Source organism: Hippocampus zosterae, chromosome 6, assembly GCF_025434085.1.
Source record: "Hippocampus zosterae strain Florida chromosome 6, ASM2543408v3, whole genome shotgun sequence".
In the NCBI taxonomy this organism is placed as follows: Eukaryota; Metazoa; Chordata; class Actinopteri; order Syngnathiformes; family Syngnathidae; genus Hippocampus; species Hippocampus zosterae.
Window position 1 is genome coordinate 12,941,230 of NC_067456.1, and position 18,788 is coordinate 12,960,017.

Below are 18,788 nucleotides of genomic sequence, written 5' to 3' on the forward strand. Positions count from 1 at the left end.
CAATCAAACGATTGTTATAACTGCCGTAGACTTGATGACAGGTATTTTGGCCTATTCCTTGAAGGATTGAAGGGTGCCATCTCCAGATTTCATATTTCATCTGCTTCCCTTTCGGCAGCGGAGCACGTGGAGCTGGACAGCATTAAGTCAACACATTCTGTCTTTCTGTCAACAACTAATAAACTCATCCAGTGGAGGCTGGTGGAGTTTTCTCCGGAGTGTGATGCCATTAAAACGTTTTGTCATTTTCAGAGCAATAGTGATGCCTTCATTTGTCTGTCCTGAGTCAGCATGATGGAAACCTAGCAACCGCTAGGAACAAACGTACCTTAAAATTGCAAATTGCGACATCACGAAAGACTTCTGAATAAATTTGTCATAAAAATATTGTGCCTCGGCCCTATCCATTGGATTGAAGAAGAACTGCTGCGCATGTCAAACTTTTAACAACAGTCAATAGATAAAAATGAGTGTGCCCCGCACCGGAAATGTGTCATTGATCAGACAGCACACACAATCAACTCCTTACTATTTCTCCTGCTCATTTGGAAAGAAATTCTAATCGACAGTACATACGGTATATTTTAAGATCTTTTATTTTTTAACTAATGAACTTCTACTCTTCAAAAAAAGTAATGTGACCAGTGTGTGTGCATTGGGGGGCGGGGGGGGGGGGGGGTGCCCTAGCACCTTCTTTCATTGATCAGCTGCTCCTGCAATGGCAACACCTTTTTTCCTCATTTGTATTGTATTTTTGTCTTCATCTCACTGTAGGTGACTTCAAAAGATGTATCCATTGAACATACTAATGATCATGTGCCATATAAAAGCGGTGGCGGGGGGGGGGGGGGGTCGCACAGTATGGTTTGTGGCGCATTGCCCAGCAATGCCCCAATGACACCGACTGGCTGGCTGGTGACCAATCCAGGATGTCAAGTCAGCCGGGCGATAGGTTCCAGCACGCGCGCCATCGGGATAAAAATAGAAATCGGATGGATGGATTACTAACACAAGAGGACAAGAGTTTTGTCCACGTGCGTTAATGTGGTTAAAAGCTCCGTTTGCTTTCAAGCCGCTCGATGCTTGACGGCTTTGTGAGCACTGCGCTCCCATGTGCAGTCTTCTTCTGTCAGCTTTGAACAAACACATGTGGCTGACAAGAGGCCTCTGGCACACAACACAGAAGCATCCAATTCCCTAAACATCAGAGCCATCTCCCAAAACTCTGACAACCGCACGGGTGAATATTTTATACATTTCATGTTCACAAGACAGAAAAAGGACATGATTGCTTCACCCTTTTTTTTTCCTTTGGTAACAATAGTTCAGTTTATGGCATTTCTTCAATCTCGGAAAGGGGGCGTATTATGACGAACTGTTTGTGCTATATATAAATGTCTGGGCCACTCCTTTAATAGACTTCTACATTTCAGTGCATAGTTGAAAAACTCAAATAGCAGTACTGAAAGTGTTGAGGCGCTGCCGATGACAGTGTTGAGAAACCTTCCGGTCAGCTGACTGCTCAGCACTTTATGACATGAAGGAACCAGCGCAGCTCTGCCGACATTCGTCTCTGGGCAGCATCAAGTCAACAGTAGCGGCAGGTTTGTACCGACTAACATACGTACTCAGCTGTCAGATTGGATTTCCTCATGTGTTCTCCCCCCCCCCCCTTTTCCCCCCCGCAGTAATCTTCTCTCTTCTGTGGAGAGAAAATGGAAGATTTTACTTATGAAGATTTCGGCAACTACACATACTATGAGGACGACCTCACACCACACGAGGAGTCCGTGTTTCAGCACAAATCCACCTGCACGGGAGATGCCCTTTGCGTTTCTCTGCTGGTGATCACCACAACCATTTTTCTGCTGGGCTCCTGCGGCAATGCCTTGGTCATCTGGATCTCTGGCTTCAAAATGAAGAAGACGGTCAACACTACGTGGTACCTGAGCCTGGCCATCTCGGACTTTGTCTTCTGCATCTTTCTTCCGTTCCTCATCGCCAACATGGCCATGGGGAGGTGGATCTTCGGACTCTTCTTGTGCAAGTTCACCTCGTCCGTCTTGTTCCTCAACATGTTCAGCAGCATCTTCCTCCTGGTCGTCATTAGCGTCGACCGCTGCGTGTCCGTCATCTTTCCCGTCTGGGCCCAGAACCACCGCACGGTACGAAAGGCATCGGTCATTGTTATCCTGGCCTGGGTTCTTGCCATCGGACTCAGTCTTCCCTCTGCGGTTTTTCGTGACATTAAGCATCAAATGGGCAGGAGCATTTGCTACAACAACTACACGTTCCACCAACACAGTCACGAAATCATCGGAGTCAGCCGCTTTGTGGGAGGCTTTGCGGTGCCTTTCATGGTCATCAGCGTCTGCTACTCTGTCATCATCCTGAAACTTCGGACCAACAGGATGACTAAATCGTCCAAACCTTTTAAAGTCATGACGGCGCTCATCGCTACCTTCTTCATCTGCTGGCTGCCCTACCACGTGTTCATTCTGCTTGAAGTCAATCAGCAACACCACAACCATTACATCTTAACTGTCGGGACGCAGGTCGGAACCTGCCTGGCGGCGGCCAACAGTTTCCTCAACCCGGTGCTCTATGTCTTTATGGGTAACGACTTCCAGCAAAGGTGTAAGACCTCCTTGCTGTCAAAGATGGAGAATGCCATGGGGGATGATGGTCGCACCACCAGCCGGTATCTGTCCAGGTCCAGCTCTATGGACGGCAGGGTGTCCACACACATTTAAAAGTCCTCCAACTCACACAAAGCCGTGATGACAGTTGTCTCGCACAGCAACACTCTATCGGGAAAACACTGCAAGCAGTTTGAAGCCTCAGTTGTGCGTTCGTGTGCACTACAACATGCAATCAGCAATCCTGACGTTAACTTGACGCGCGATTTCATTGAGGGATGACCTCAGCAAAGGCCCCCCCCCCCCCACACACACACACTTCAGGCGTGTGACGAATAAATCATGAAAATGCAAATTACTTGCATTTTTCACATCCAAACAATTCACAGTGGCAGCGATGGCATTCATGAGTGTCTGAGCGCATACTCTGCATCGTTGAGCAAGCCAATAAAAAAAACCCATAATAATAAAATCATTCCTAAAAAAATAATAATAATAAAAGAAAGAAAATATGTTCTGTTCATGTTGTGTGCAAGGCAGTGTCAAAAACAACAGCAGGGAATAATGTGTTGATGTGCGTGTCGTGTTAATCACTTAAAAAAAAAAGAGGTCGGGATAAAAAGTGCAGGACTGAGAAGAACAAGATGTAAATAGACTGGAAATGACTAAGATAGTTTCTGATTGAAAACATTGAACCAATACTACATCTAAAACGTTTCTCCTTTCTTGTGAAAAAGACCAAATTGGGGGTCATTTTAAAAGAAAGCACAGAAGCCTTTCTGCTTTTCTTATATGGCGGACTAGTTATGTTGAATCAGTTTATACATGTGAATGTTTGCTGATTGATATTTTTCATTTGTGAACCACAGGGTGCAAAGTTTACCACCGAAGCAAAAAGATAAACTCAAGGTTTGTGCAATTTGTGTTCATCTCCGGCTAATGGGAAAGTCTTTGGAGAAGGGAAGAGATGCAATAATTGTTTTGTCATTTCTGTGCTGATAAATAATAATAATAATAATAATTCTACTGATCCTTCACCTGCCCCAAAATAGATCTGTAATTGTGTTTGTGTGGCGGTGTTTATTTACCATAGTGCACATCCTTGTGATGAATGACTGACTAGATGGCTTTTTTGAGACCTGGTGCAGTTAGCTCTCACATGAAGGCCTTGCCTAATGACAAAAGGAAATGAACATCTTCATTCAGTCCACTGCCCCGCACGCTATAATTGATTTTGGACAAGGAGATTATTAGATGATGAATAGATATCTTGCAAGCATAACGTTCATCAATCATGCTACAATTCATATACAATACGTCCGGCTGTTCTCGCCACTCAGCAACCAGCTTGTTGAATGGACCAGTGCGTTTTGTCATTTTAATGAATAAGAGTTGTACAATGCTGTTCTTGCATGCCAGTGTGTGTGTGTGTGTGTGTTTTCTTTTACATTCACTTTTCATTTTTGTAAATAAAGAGTTAAATAAGGCTTTTACCTCATTGGCGCACTGCTTTCTCTCTTTTTTTCTTTAAGTAATATTTACAAAGTATCATGCCATCAATAGAATTGAGCAAGATAATAAATAATCATTAGTTACGCGTGGTGTCAAATTAAAAAACACAGACATGACATGAAACGGATGTCATTATTATTTCAGATCAAAACACTGTCGATTACAGTGATGTAATCACAGCTCATAATGTGGTCAAACCATAAAAAAAAGAATTGAAATCTTGATTAATGTTGGTGGATTAATTGTTTTCAAAAGGGTGCAGCGTGCTTTATGATAAAAAGAACAGATCAAATGAGATGAATGTGTCCGATTTACACCGTCGACCTTGAAAATGGGTTTTGCAGTCAATTACTTCCCACAGCAGAAATCATTCTATCAAAAGAGTGACAAACCCGCTCCCTTTGATGTCAAAATAGAGAAGAGCCACCCTACATGGTCACATCACTGAGCCACTATCGAGGCTACAAAAAACCATTTCAGTATCCTAACAAGCCGACCACATGTGCCATTTGAAATGAAGCAGGATCCCACAGAAATCTATACATCAGTCATTTTGTTCAAGTGTAAACACAGAAATCCAACTTTGACTTATCAAACATCTTCAGGTTAAGCGGGTCTGCTGCTAGCAGGCCATCAGGTAAGAGAAAAGCTTCTTTTCATGTGAAAGAGGTTCCATTGCTATAGACATCAGTTTAAAGTGCACTTGAGACATTTTCGTGGGGTACCCTTACCTCTTAGATCAGGAGCAGGGAACTCTGGTTCTTCGAGAGCCACTTCCTGTCTTTTTTAGAACTCTTCCTACACCGCCACACCTGGTTCAATTGAGCATAATTGTTTTGGGCTTCTGCAGAGCTCACTGATGAGCTGATCGTTTCAATCAGGTGTGTTGGCGTAGGGGGGGATCTAAAACAGGCAGGATATGGCTCTCGAGGAACCGGAGTTCCTTACGCCTGTAGATCGTCGAGACAGACGTGTGTGTGTGTGTGTGTGTGTGTGTGTGTGTGTGTCTGTGTGTGTGTATACAATATATATATGTAGTGCATTCAACGTAAAATTTATATTATATTAAATATATCGATGCATGATGTGTTCTTTTGGCTTCAATAATTTGATGCTTGTTTTTTACACAAAGTTACATGCATGTTTGTTGTTGTGTTTGTTTGGGTTTTTTTGCCGACATAACAAAAAAAAAAGATACAGGCCATTTTATTCTTTTTAATTTTGGTTATTATTTTTTTGGGGCGTGGGCATACACAGTCTTAGTCTAATCTCAGTCTCGACTTCCAAATGTATTGCTCTTGTCTTAGTCTCGATACTCGGTCATCTTGATGATAATAAATCCAATAAAATAACAACAACAAAAAAACTTTAGCCTGTTTAATTGTTTTTTGGATCAAAAACGTTTGAATGGTGATGGACTGATTGTGTGTGCAAAGACGGTATTTGGAAGCCAGGAGAGATGTTTATTTGGAAGGTTTTCTCAGTGTGTAAGCAACAATGTCCCATAAATAAGGAAAAGAAGTTCACTGTGATCCACACATCAGCCATCATCCTACAGCACACCAGGTGTTCTTGTGCTCACACTCCCTTCCCACCTCAACCATATGTCGATTTTTATTTCTTCCCCACTTTTGTATTCCTTGGTTTGACTTCCTGGGCGAAGGTCATCTGAACCCCCCCCCCCCCCCCCACACACACACACACACTCCACATCGCTCTCACCTATCGCTATCATTTTAACCTTGCTGCTTCAGGCCCAGCGTTCGGATGTGAGCAGCTGGTGAATGTCACAGTTTCCAAAGTCGGCTGTGAACATTTGCGGATACGTGCTGACATTACAGTTTGGTAGGTCATGCTTTATGCCGCTGACATCTGAGAACGACCCACGGGGCATCCATACGTATGCAGCAGCAGAACATGTCTGTCAACTCCAAAAATAAAACCATTGATATCAATAGCGAGGAGGTGGGTGTGATGGAACAGTAGCACGATGGGCTTTTCCGATTCCCACAGTGTATCTTAAATCTGCCATTGTGTGTGTTTTCATCGCAGTTAATCAATCTCAATACATTTACTGTATAACCAAGTTGATTGGCTTGGAAAAAGCTGTCTACTCTTTCTATTGCAGTTGCTCCTTTGTTTCCTTGTCGATGCAAACAAGAAGTGAACACAATCCAGTTCTTACTTGACCCATTTGTCCACGTACTGTAGACCTTTTCTGTCCATGACATCTAAAGGCGAGTGAGTCTCATTTAAATGCAAATGACTCACATTTGAATTACCTAGAACTCAGACATGCCCTCTGCAGTGAACAGACAAGAGGGTGAGAGAAAAATGTTGCTTTGACAAGCTGAGAGGGTTGTTAATAAACACTGGCGGATGAAAATGTGGTTCGTAGTACTTCTGTCAATACTTTTGTTCACAAGAAGGCGAAACGTATTTAAATTAAGGGGGAAACCCCGAGTAATATTACTCTTCCTCTCGACCAAACGCATATCTATTTATATTGTGGTCTTAAAAAAATGGCCTCATGCCACTTGAACTAAAACAAATAAATTCAAGTCAAAGAATTTGGAACCTGTAACGATGCGTCCGACTTTGACACCAAAATAGTGATTCATCATTACGCCTCTGACATCTACTCATTTTCTATCGCTTAGCCTGTTCAAGGTTACGGGTGAGCTATCTGTCCATCCCGCACGACCTTGCGGGGGAGAGGCAGGTACACGGTGGACTACTTTCATTTACAACCACATGCGGGGCACATAGGCACACAGACAGCAATTCACGCTCCACTTTTGACTGGGAGACACTCTGCGCAAACCGCGTTTCAATGCGACGGCCCTTTTGAGCATTGCAGATTAATTTCCTGCAGCCTATTTTTGCCTGTAACAAAACATATCTATCTTGATTTTTTGTCTTTCACACAGCTGAAATGTGCTTCGGTTTAAAAACAGTCCAAAAGGTGCATTCGTCTTTGTCTCCTTATTTTCCTTAAAACTAACGCATCTTGCCAGAAAGTCCTCCATCTAAGTGCTACCTGATTTACACAATTTATGAGAACTTGAAACCCCTGGATCGTTATTGTTGACTGCAGATAAGAACAAAATGTCCGTTCCACGTATGAATAAAACGAACTGAAATATCCAACGGGTACCTCACGTGCCGATAATCAAGACGAGACAAGAAAAGAAACGGCACAAACGCTTCTTTTAATCGCATGTTGTGTTAAACACGGCGTCGGAAATCAGAAACGACGCGGCTTGTTTTTCAACTCGATGTGTGGTGACGCGAAAGTAAAAGAAAAACGTGAAAATGAGCTCATCCTACCGGTGGCGTTTGACAAACCGGAGAACACGAACGGATTATCCAGTTGACTTATTTATTGGGCTTCATCACAGTACATTCGTTCCATTGGCGATACATTCAAACCAATCTTTGTTCAAGTGCCTGCTCGTCAATGACAGCAAGAGCCAATCAAGTCGAAAGCATGTTAAAAATAGAAACCGTTTCTAGAATTTGTTTGCTCGTAGTACAAATATTTGGGTGTGTCGGCACACATTACAAAAATAGAGATATACAGTAGCATCCTGAAAATGGAAGTCAGTTTTTGTATTCTGCCTCTTTGCATTTTTTTTCGCTTAATACTCATATAATGTACTGTACATGCTTGTTTTGTTCAAAGCACGAGGCATAGCACTTATGAAACATACCAATGTCAAGAGCGGAATTTTTGCAGTCTGTGGAGAGGTTTTTTTTTTCCCCATCCTTGAGTTTCATTGCCCTTATCACAAAAAGGCAATTACAAAAAGGTTTCATCGAGTGCCATTAACTGTCCTAAAAGGAGCCCAAAAGAACTGAACTAATCTGACCTAAAGCATACAGTGTGTGTGTGTGTGTGTGTGTGTGTGTATCGTCCGATATCTTTGGGGCGATTGTGGCACTGTCAAGTGCTTTTTGGGTTTCGGCATTGAATCCAGTGTCAAGAGAACATATTCACAAGCAGACACGTGCGCCCTGCACACCAGAGATAAATAAATGCTGTCACGATGCATCCCCATCACTCTTTTAGCACAGTGCCTTCTTCAAAGCAAGGAACTGAGAACTTTATCATCAACAACAGAATTCATCTTGCAAATAGTAAGTTCACTAGCTTACAAAAAAAATAATAAATTTTGAATCACACAGTATCATTGTCAGGTAGGTAGAGCCTGCATATTGCATTTATCCCTCAGAAAAGGAGCTTTTTTTTCATCACAACTTCATCTAAAATGTTTCCTAACTAAAGGAGCAGCAGGAAATATTTCACCTTGTTTTCACAAAATAAGATCAACATACCAAAGAGTATTAAATCGTTTTGGATGAAACACGCCACGTGCGCTCACAGCTCTCTCGCGTCGCCTCTTTGTGTTAAGGCGTGTGCACATGCCAACAGAGCATGTGCACGGAAGAGGACAACAAGTGCTCTTTAAAAGTAAATTCCTTCGGTTGTTAAGGTCTGGTTACACACAGGATGAGATGGGGATACATGTCTGTTTTTGGAGAAAAAAAAGAAGAGGGGATTTATTATCTTGGCATGTATTCATCTGGAACACCAGACATGTTCTTTTTCTTTAAGGCATCGTCGACTTTTCTTATCAGTTCACTGATGTTGGCTCGCATTTCGGGAGTGTAGGGGTCATATTTGAGTTTGCGAAGGCCCGATCTCTTGAAGTTGCCATCCTTCTGGCCTTCCATGCAGAGCAGACGCTCCTCGGAAACCTTCAGGCCCAAAAACTCAACCATTCCCTTGAGGTGCGAGAACAAGTCTCTCTTCAGGGCCTCATAGTGGACCACATGGACGTTCTTCCCATAATGGAGCCAGTCCATGATGTGGGACCCCCACCAAGGGGCATGGCTCTTCACAAACTCGGGCCACTCTGCAAGAAAAGCAAGCACACAGAGGAGTTTGAGACGTGAAAAGCCAAGGCTAGCCAATAAAGTGCTCTCCAAATACTTTCACTGTGTGTTATTCATTGTTTTGAGGTGGGAAAATAATTACACTGAAGCAGGAAAGCAGCGCACTTGGGGTGCATTAGGGAAATCACAACTCAGACTGAAATTATGGATGAAAATCGAATGCAAACAAAATGCTGCATTCTTATTTAGTTCTCTCATTAAGGGATGGAAAATCTCATCTCCAGCAAAAATTGCACCGGACCAATTTTAAGACTCTTGTGTGATCTCTTAAAGTCAACGTCCAGACTAAATCCAATCACGTTTTCTTTATGACTTTGGTGACGGATTTATAAAAAGTACATCAAGACAATAACCCCCCCCCCCCCAACCTGTAAAAATATATTGCACAACCAAATTAAACCGAGGAGCAATCAACACGGATGAGAAGTCATGCTCAACACTCATGATGGCTAGACACTGAGGCGTGAGGTTAAGAAACAGCCAAGTCTAGTCACTTCAGACAAGGTTGTTCTGTTAATGGCACTGAGAAATCCTTTTTAAGACGGTACTTTGTGGTGTGGTATGTGGCTACGGGCCACTGGTACTGCCTGGGAACCCTCAAGCTGTCTGGCCATGTCACATTTCTTGGGTGTGCAATAACTTTAAAAAAGGCTTTCATTCAAATGATTTGAAACGGTACAGAAAAAGTAACAGAATGACAACAAGAAATTCAAGAGGAAAATATAACGAGCATAAACATATCTAGTCAAATTTACTGAAGGTCTTATCGTGTAAATAGGAGAAGTTGAGTGATTCGACATACATTTGTGTCTGTTGACAGAAATGGAAATTCTCTACCAGAACCATTTAATTTCGTAAACAGAGGTACCACTGTAGTAGCTGCCATTTGACCGGAAATGCCATATGAATGTGTAAAAGCAGAAAAGCAGAAAAAAAGCAGAGGGCAGTGACAGTTCTTTAAAATTAATTCCACTTTACCCAAAGTGGATTTGAAGGATCCCAATGGAAGGCATCCGTGTCAGAAGCATCATATGCAGAGGTGAGTGCGTCAAATGATACAGTCGATGCGGCTCCCCGAACGCGCTGTCAGGCTAACTCTCAAACTCGCAGCTTACCCCCCGTATGCGAAGTGGCAGCTGTCAAAAGGTCTTTCGCTTACTGATGTCATCACATCATTTCCCCCACCAACACAAAGAGGGGAGCGTTCATTGGAAATGGCAGACCGAATGTGCTGATGTCTTCACAAAGAGATATAACTCACAAAGGGTTGGCAACTCACCAGCCTCTGGAAAATCGATTTCTCCACAGAGAAGATACGTGGACCAGACAAAACCAGTTGCCATAGTTACAAAGATATACCTCAACGGATATACTGGGGGGAAGGGGAATATGGATGAAAAGTATAAAGGCCAGCAAAGGCCACATAATCTGCCCTCATTGCATTACCCAGCACTTAAACATCTTCGCTTGGATTATACGAAGAAAAAGACGTTTAGTCTTCGCAAAACTGAAAAGAGACTTGATTCAATTAAAAAAGTTCCACCGCTAACTCATTAATACAAAGGAAAATACTCATTACGTTTACACAGAGAAAGATAGTCCAATTTCCACTCAATTAGGCCAATAACAGAATGAAGACAAGACATTTAGTAATTATTTTATGACACGAAGTAAGCGAGAACTGGAGAGCTCTGAGCAGTTTGTAATTGCACTTTAACATGTAATCAGTTAATTACACCCAACAGTAATTTATGGTTTTGGCAAGACCACTCCAACATTATGACAAAAAACAAAAACAAAAAAAACCCCACTACATAGCTGGGGGTTGGTGCTCCATGCCAGTGGATGAATGAATGAATGATCAGTTCTGAACCAGATGTATGCCACTTTCAATACGTGCAAAATATGTTCCCTTAATACAATTCATTTTTCATGATACATTTTCCAATGCATGTACATAATATCCACTATTCTAGCCCACAAAAACCCCATCAAACTCATCACTTATTGTATTTTTTTCTCCCCCAGCACAAGGGGGGGTGTAAAAATGACTATTTAAAGACGCCACAAAACTGCTGAGCAGCGAACCAATATTAAGTGCAAGAACTCTTCTTTTTTTTCTCCCAAAACAAATTAACTCACTTACATTTTTAATATTATTGAGGCCCTATGTTTGTTCTTCACATTATTCCAAACTTTCCCAAAATTATGAGGCCCACTCATGTGATCATATGGGGCAGTCTGCCATGGAGTGATGAATAGTAAATAATATATACTGTACATGTGCTAAACAGCTGATGCTCATCATCCTTTGGAGGCAAAATTGCATGGATATCTGTGGCATTGATCGACTATGCTGTGATGTATCAAGTGACAACCCATGCGTGGAGTCCTTTACATTACTTGTAATTGACATTTTAACCGCAGCGTCTTTTCAAATGCTATTTCGAAGAAAATGGCAATCCCTAGTCTGTCAGTGCACTTTGACATGAATGCCCTTTGCATCAAGCAAAACAACAACATAACACCTCCCAGCAGCTTACAAACACATCTAATTATCATGAACGTGTGCCCAAGTATAAACGGATGCACGCGTACTCTCTAATTAAGCTTGGCACGGGCGCCCGAGGAACAAGCTGGTTGTGCACGGTTGACATGACTCATCATGCCATCAAGCAGCATGACTAAGGCCTTGTTTCATTTCTCGTTTCCGAAAACAGTCACCGCAGCCTGATAATTTCCCTTGATATTGAAAAACATTGCCGCATCGGCTTAAGAAAGGTCACAACCATGTCAACCCTCAGATCGGTGGTCATTTCCTCTCCTTCCTGATTGTTCCACATCATTGAATATTTATTCAAACAAGTGCAACTGTGCAATGCAATTAAAGTAACTCAAGAAATATTCAAAAGCAAGAGGATGTTCTTTTTGTCTTCTTGGGGGCATTGCGCAACATGTTTTGCCTCATCTTAATCTCAGTACACTGCGACGGACACACACACACATGCACTGGCATACACAGGACACCGGAAAATTCAGTTTCTCTCTCGCTAAATGCTCCCACTCGTTAATTCCTCCTTACTCTGCTCTTCTTGCCAGCAGCAAGTAAATGTATGTGCACGGTGGCTTGCAAGTGCACAACACAATGGCAAATCATAAAAGCCAATAAAAAACAGACAGAACACCCATAGCCCATAAAGTACAGTGACCTCAAGCCAGTGAAAATAATTCTCAGGGAAACGCGGTTTGCTATTGCTGCTCACTGGATCGAGCAAGTATCCGTCCCTTAAAAATCGAGCCAAGTTTCCTAAAGGCGTCACTTAAATGACTACCGGTATATTCTTAATTATTTCATTTTTAGAGATATTGTGGAAATCATAGCTTCTAATCAGATATGATAGAACATGATCTGAAGTACAATTTTTTACTCACATTTCGGTAAATACAAGCCATTTGGCTATCAACCAAACAGTGCTCGCTTGACAAGAAGCCAGTGTGTCTTGCTGAAGGCAGGAAGATGTAAGAAAATGTTTTCTTCTGTCTTTTAGCGCACATTCAATTTCCTGGTTCTAATTTACATACATTTCCCATGTGCATCTTTTCCCCCAAAATGTAGCAAGAAATCACATTATGATGTCACATAGTGCAAATTTGGCACATTTAGATTTTATTGCAGGTACCAACACCCTTTAGTGTTTTGGAGAATTCGGCAGACCACGCAGCGCCATGCTTGGTGGTCTGGTAGACTGAAGGCATTTTGTTTTCCCACTCCCCCAAGTCTCCCTGACAATTTGGCGACTAAACTTAAGCCCATCTCGCAAGCGGGTCAAAGTGGTGGCGCAGGTAGATTTGATCAAGGTAAGGCAGACATATTCTGATCTCCCCGGACGTGTGTGGACGAGGCACGGATGTGCTCAGAGAAAACAGGAGAGGCAAGCTTCTGTTTCCCCTCCCCCGCACGTGAAGAGTTAAAATAAAAATCTAATGTCAGTGATATCATCATATAAATTATTATTTAAGACACGTGACAATTTGACATTTGGGTACAGATTTTCGCGAGGCTCATTCAAGTTGGCGCACATGATTTTCTTTTGCGGGCCACATAAAATTAGGCGGCGGGCCGTATCTGGCTCCCGGGCCTTGAGTTTGAGACCTGTGCTCTACGGTGTGTGTGCCCTGCGATCTACTGGTGACCAGGTGCTTTCATCCAAAGTCAGGATTGGCACCAGCTTTCTGTGACCCGGAATAAGTACAATGGAAAAGGCACGGTTGATCATGATTAGCCGAATAGTTGAGAGACATGGAATGCTTCATCTTCCTTAGTGAGGTTGACATTTGTCACGTTTGATTCAAATGAAACGGTGGCTGATATGTGGTTCGTTTGGTCACGTGTGAATGCTATCACGTGAACCCTGGTGCGCGGCAAACAAGCAGAACGGGAAGAGGTAGTCTTTGTCAAGTCTGTTCAGCATGGTGAGAGAGCTTGAGCTCATGTCTGAAGGACGAATGACAGGAAAAAAAAAGCATCGAGGAATCTCAAATATCTGACAGTGAAGACTGATAAAACGCATTGGAAGCATTGTTTCTGCGCCACTTGTCTCAATTTGTGTGTGTGTGTGTGTGTGTGTGTGTGTGTGTGTGTGTGTGTGTGTGTGTGAATCCCTTTTACATTTTTGAAGCTTTATGTGACTGATGCTTTGTGTGATTAATCGTAAACTATTAATTAACTCGGAAATTTCCTATTCTATCCGAGCAAGATTAACTGGAAATGAGAAGAGGACAGAGTCATTGGATTCCTACAACCGTTTAGGAAAGGTGCCTGAATGCAACCTATAAGCCCCCTTTGCGTAAGGATATTACCCACAATCCTTTAGGAACTGAGGATTCCAGTTCATCAGTTGGGGAATTTTCTTTGGGTCTTTCTTCTCATGCAATTGTACGTTGTTCTATTTGGGGTTGTCATTTGCCTGTCCCAACCCACTTTACTTCGTGCCCGTGCAACTCAAAGTATTCCTACTTTCTTGAATATTTCAACAACAGCTCATAACATGTGAAATACATTAGCTCCATCTTCTGAGACTCACCTTTCCCTTTCCAGTTGGCTTGGGAGGCGAATCCAATGTGCCCGCCATATAAGCGGTTAAATTCCGCCATGAGAGCCTTATACGGGTTCCGGATTATGAGGATAGTGGCGTCAAAGGCTTCAATGTCCTTTTTACCACTCTCATGCGTCTTTATGCAGATGGTCCTTCCGCTGCGCCAGTGGTCTCGCTCACCTTTAAAACCTGTGAAAAGATGAGAGCACATAACAAATGGATTGCTTACTTAAAGGCACCGAGACGAGTGAAAATGTGGTGTATATTGACCGATAAAAGCAAGTCCGCTCATACCTTTATTGTAGAGTGAAGCATCAAAATAATAGCTGCCGCTATAGAAACCGGTGGCCAGCTCGATGAGGTGGCGACACCAGGTGTTGCCAGATCCGGGGAAACTCGCTAGGGCGACCAGATGATTGACACGAGTAGGAAGGAAGTGTCTGTCCATGCAACGGTTGTCTGGATGCGAGAGAAGACAAGCTATGTTAGAAATATTTTCTTGTGACATTTCTATGACATGGTGACAGACTCATATTATAGTATGTCACTGTGCCACAACGTTAAGTACACCCCAAAAAAATCTGATATCTTTGACAAGAGTTTTATGAAAACATCTGCCTTTCCAAAGGTAAGAATGTTAATCATAATCATTTGGTTGCCATTTTTTTAGCCAATGTGTTCTTTCCTAGTTTAAAATAAAAATACCTCCCATCATGTTGCAGTGCACTATATCACTGCCAACTACAGCCACAATAATAAATAGACAGTAGACCCCTGAATACTTGTAGTTCGGCACCCAATGATTCAGCTATTTATGAATCTTTTCCAATATTTTTCCAATTATTTCTTTCCCAGGAGCCCCCCCAAGGTATATCTCCATTTTCCCCACCAAAATGTTTGGGGTTGTTTTCATTGCATTTATAATGTCCGTCAACAATACATGGATTTTCCGTGTTCAGTCAGCCCCGTCCGTATCCGCCGCAAATAGCAGCTGTGAACTGTATTGTTAAATAAATCCAACCATCCATCCTTTTTCTGATCCGCTTATCCTCACAAGGGTTGTGGGGCGTGCCGGAATCCATCCCAGATGTCTTGGGGTCGTAGGCGGGGGTATACCTTAAACCGGTTGCCAGCCAATCGCAGGGCACACAGAGATGAACAACTATCCGCGCTCACACTCAACCCTAGGAACAATTTAGAGTGTTCCATTCACCTGCCATGCATGTTTTTGGAACGCGAGAGGAAACCGCAGTACCCGGAGAAAACCCACGCATGCACAGACAGAACAAGCAAATTCCACACAGGAAGGCGGGAGCAGGAATCGAACCCTGCACCACTGCATTCTGAAGCAGCTGCGCTAACTCGCAACCACCGGGCCGCCCCCGTTAAATAACATCTTTCAAAATCAAAAGGGAGTATTTGTATTTTTGGAAGGCAACGCACAAGTAACTTTCACAGGCGGTGGGTGTAATCCTCATAGCTCCAAAATCATCACTGTGCACGACACGCCCAAAACTGCATTAATGGTGCATGCAAGACAATTTCAACACTTAAGATTGGTCAATTCTTTGCAAAACTAACACCCCCACCTCGACTGACCGATAGTATAGATTTGAGGAAAAATTATGAAATGTAACAAATTTTGACATAGGAGGTTTCAGCGCGACACCAGAAATATTTAACAAGCACACAATAAAGCCTCCGGTAGATATAGTACAGCAGGGGACACAATCTTTGCTCAGGCCACCCTGTATGGAGTTTGCATGTTTTATGCAGATTACCTCCCGCATTCCAAAAAACATGCACGTTTGCTTAATTGAAGCCTTTAAATTGCCCATAGGTGGGAATGGTTGTTAACTGATTCCGTACCAGCCAATTCTGGACCAAGTCTGAAAAGACGTTTAAAAACGTCTTTGGGAGTGAATAAGTTAATGACTTTACAGTACAGCAACCTAAATCAGCTGAGATGGGTTACGTCACAGCCCCGACTTGATTTGAGAAGCGGAGTAGAAAATCGACTGATGGATAAATGGTTATTTTCCATCTTGTTCATCGGCTGTAGAAAGATTTTTGGAAATGACACAATGTTGGAATGGTGTGAGAGACTTTTCAAGTGATTAGCGAAAGAGGAAGTGAAGTCCTCCAGAGAAAAGGTCAACGCACAAATGTTTTGTGTTGTTATGGTGGGCGATTTGAGAGCTTCTTCTTTCATTAATGTCTGGAATTCAAAGACAAGATCAAGTCTCGAGTTCACAAAGCATTCTCTTCAAGTTCTTCTCACACTGCCGCTTGATTGCAAGGCGTGTGCGTTTTTTTTTTCCTCTTCCAGGCTGCTTATTTCTGCCGAGCCAAGTCACTGCTGTCTTTTGCCCTGAGGAAACATCGCCCACAAAGGCGCATACGGGCTGACACTTGAGGCCAACTGCGATGTTGGAATAACACGAAATGAATCTCCTGCACATTTAGATACGAAAACAGAACAAACTCGACACTCAGAAGAGCACAGACCACCACCAAGGCAGAAAAATCCTAATCAGGACCAACGCCAATTTGTACACCCATCACCCATGTTTCTCCTTAGTTAGTTAGTTAATGTGTTATTCTGTGAAAAATGAAGTATCCTACCTCCATCCAAAAAAATCAGCCAATGTACTCTCTTTGCAAAGTTTTGGGAATTATATTATGTAGTTTTTATGTAACGTAAAAACAGATTTTTTTTTTTTAAATATCCGCCAGCCCATTTCTGGAACGTGATGGTGCATGCATTAAACAGAGTGGTGCACTCAGCAGTTTGACTTGTTCCCCCTTAATGCACCGCTGCGCCCTTGCTTGTCTGTTATTTAGTGAAAACACAGCAAGCGACTGTCGCACTTTCCGCGTGTACCGGCGCGCTTCACGCTTTGGCAGATCAAGGCAACTTTACAAGATACTTTACCTTGAACCTGCGTCTGGTATACCACAAAGTACTCGTCATTCCCGCAGCTCTCAAACTCCTCGCCGGGGCAGCGGTGGAGACACATGCTCTCGTCCTCGGGCTCATGAAGGGAGAAGAGGGAGGTCGGGAAGCCGCAGTGGCATCGATCCCCGGCCAGGACGGCAAGCGATTTCTCCTGAAATACGGCTGCCGTTAAAGACGGCGAGCAGGCTGACATGCACGACGCGGGAACCGCCTCACCTTCTCCGTGCAAGTGTCGACACATTTGTCGACAGACATGTTTTGGATGGAGACTCTGAAAGGGAGAGCCAAGGTGACATTGTCTGGTCTGTGGAAACACCCCTTGAAAATGGCGCTGCCGTCTGAAAAGTCAAAAAGAGCAGCTTACCGACAGGAAAAAACAAAACAAAACAATATTTCCTTCAGTTTTACGGTTCCCGAGCGCAGCCTCCACTTGCGACCTCCATTCACTGACCCCCGATGAAGAGCACCCGCAGGGATCTCGCCTCCATTCTATTGAGGCCCTGCCCCGCTTCTCTCCATTACTGCTTCCATTTTCACAGCGCGTTGATGCCCTTTAACCCAACAACCTCATTCTGATCTAATGGTTGGACCGAACAACAGCAGAGCATAGCTGCTTCTCTTTTCTCTCTAAATGTAATCACATTTGTTCTTTCACTCACTTTCAAGAAGTGAAAAATTGTCCCGTCGTACCTCTTAACAGTGAAAAAACCCGAAGGGTGAAAATGAAAATGTTTTGCTGACATGCAGTCTGTTCACATACCGGCTAAACACATTTTTCAACAATAATATTCAAGTAAGAAGCGTTGATATTATTTTTTGAACACCGCTATGCAGGCACGATTCCAGCATAAAATATATTGTCTCCTATAAGGTTTGAAAATAGTATTTTTTAGCTCTGGTCATGTGACTCAATCTAATGTTTTATTAATCTTTAACCTTTTTATCTCGCCGAAGCTACATTTTTAATGTCATGGCCGTGTTTCTGCTTCCGCCCCCCCACCTATAGTATATTTCTCTCTGTCACCCATCTTTGTCCTTATATACATTTTAAATCCTATTGAAATGGATTTTTCGTGCACTGTTGCCTTGAGCACACATGCGCCATGTAAAAAATGTCACACAAACACAATCTTCGGGGATGAATAATAGACCAATAATGGAAATACTGTTCATGGATGAGGGGGCCTTCTACCGCACTGCCTCGAAAACAAAATGAAAGAAGTCAAATGACGCGCTATGCTGTATGTTCAATTTATCAACTTTTACTGTGAGAATAAAACAAAAATCCTGTTTGTTTCATGGCTTTGTCAAGCAGCTAGCGCAACAATATTATTTCCTCTTGATTTTTGTTTTTGTTTTTTTCCACTGTGGCTCACATGACGCAGAAGGGTCGGAGGTGACGACGTGTCGCGCTGACTAAGCAACGGGAAAAAGCAGAAATGAAAATAATAAACAAAGATCTTTATATGCGAAAGGATGCTTGCAATAATCACGGTTGACGTGTTTGAAATGTCTTTGCAGCAAGATGCCACCGTGCAGTGTGTTACATTTGCTCTTCTAATATTACATTCAACTGCATGAAGCGCTTCCTGCCGCTGGAATTTAAAGGAATCTCCAACAAAG

At 42.8% G+C, this 18,788-nt stretch overlaps 2 protein-coding genes across 3 annotated transcripts in view; one reads left to right on the forward strand and one right to left on the reverse strand.

The window, feature by feature from the left end:
* Nucleotides 1–1,427: 1,427 nt before the first annotated feature.
* cmklr1 (chemokine-like receptor 1) lies at nucleotides 1,428–3,660 on the forward strand. Its single transcript, XM_052067786.1, has 2 exons — nucleotides 1,428–1,604; nucleotides 1,689–3,660. The coding sequence occupies exon 2, from the start codon at nucleotides 1,716–1,718 to the stop codon at nucleotides 2,751–2,753; it is 1,038 nt and encodes a 345-aa protein (XP_051923746.1). The 5' UTR covers nucleotides 1,428–1,604; nucleotides 1,689–1,715; the 3' UTR covers nucleotides 2,754–3,660.
* Nucleotides 3,661–7,516: 3,856 nt separating this feature from the next.
* The window catches only part of wscd2 (WSC domain containing 2), a 48,668-nt gene continuing 37,396 nt past the window's right edge, over nucleotides 7,517–18,788 (reverse strand). For both annotated transcript variants that reach the window (XM_052067779.1, XM_052067778.1), the window contains 5 exons: nucleotides 17,382–17,503; nucleotides 17,142–17,316; nucleotides 14,501–14,665; nucleotides 14,195–14,395; nucleotides 7,517–9,070 (listed from right to left, as the gene is read on the reverse strand). In XM_052067779.1, coding sequence (XP_051923739.1) covers nucleotides 8,718–9,070; nucleotides 14,195–14,395; nucleotides 14,501–14,665; nucleotides 17,142–17,316; nucleotides 17,382–17,503 — 1,016 coding nt within the window. In that variant the 3' untranslated portion in view covers nucleotides 7,517–8,717. The remainder of the gene's footprint in view (nucleotides 9,071–14,194; nucleotides 14,396–14,500; nucleotides 14,666–17,141; nucleotides 17,317–17,381; nucleotides 17,504–18,788) is intronic.

What these genes read in the sequence shown, in the direction of transcription:
- cmklr1 (XM_052067786.1), top strand. Translation starts at nt 1,716, where the DNA reads ATGGAAGATTTTACTTATGAAGATTTCGGCAACTACACATACTATGAG.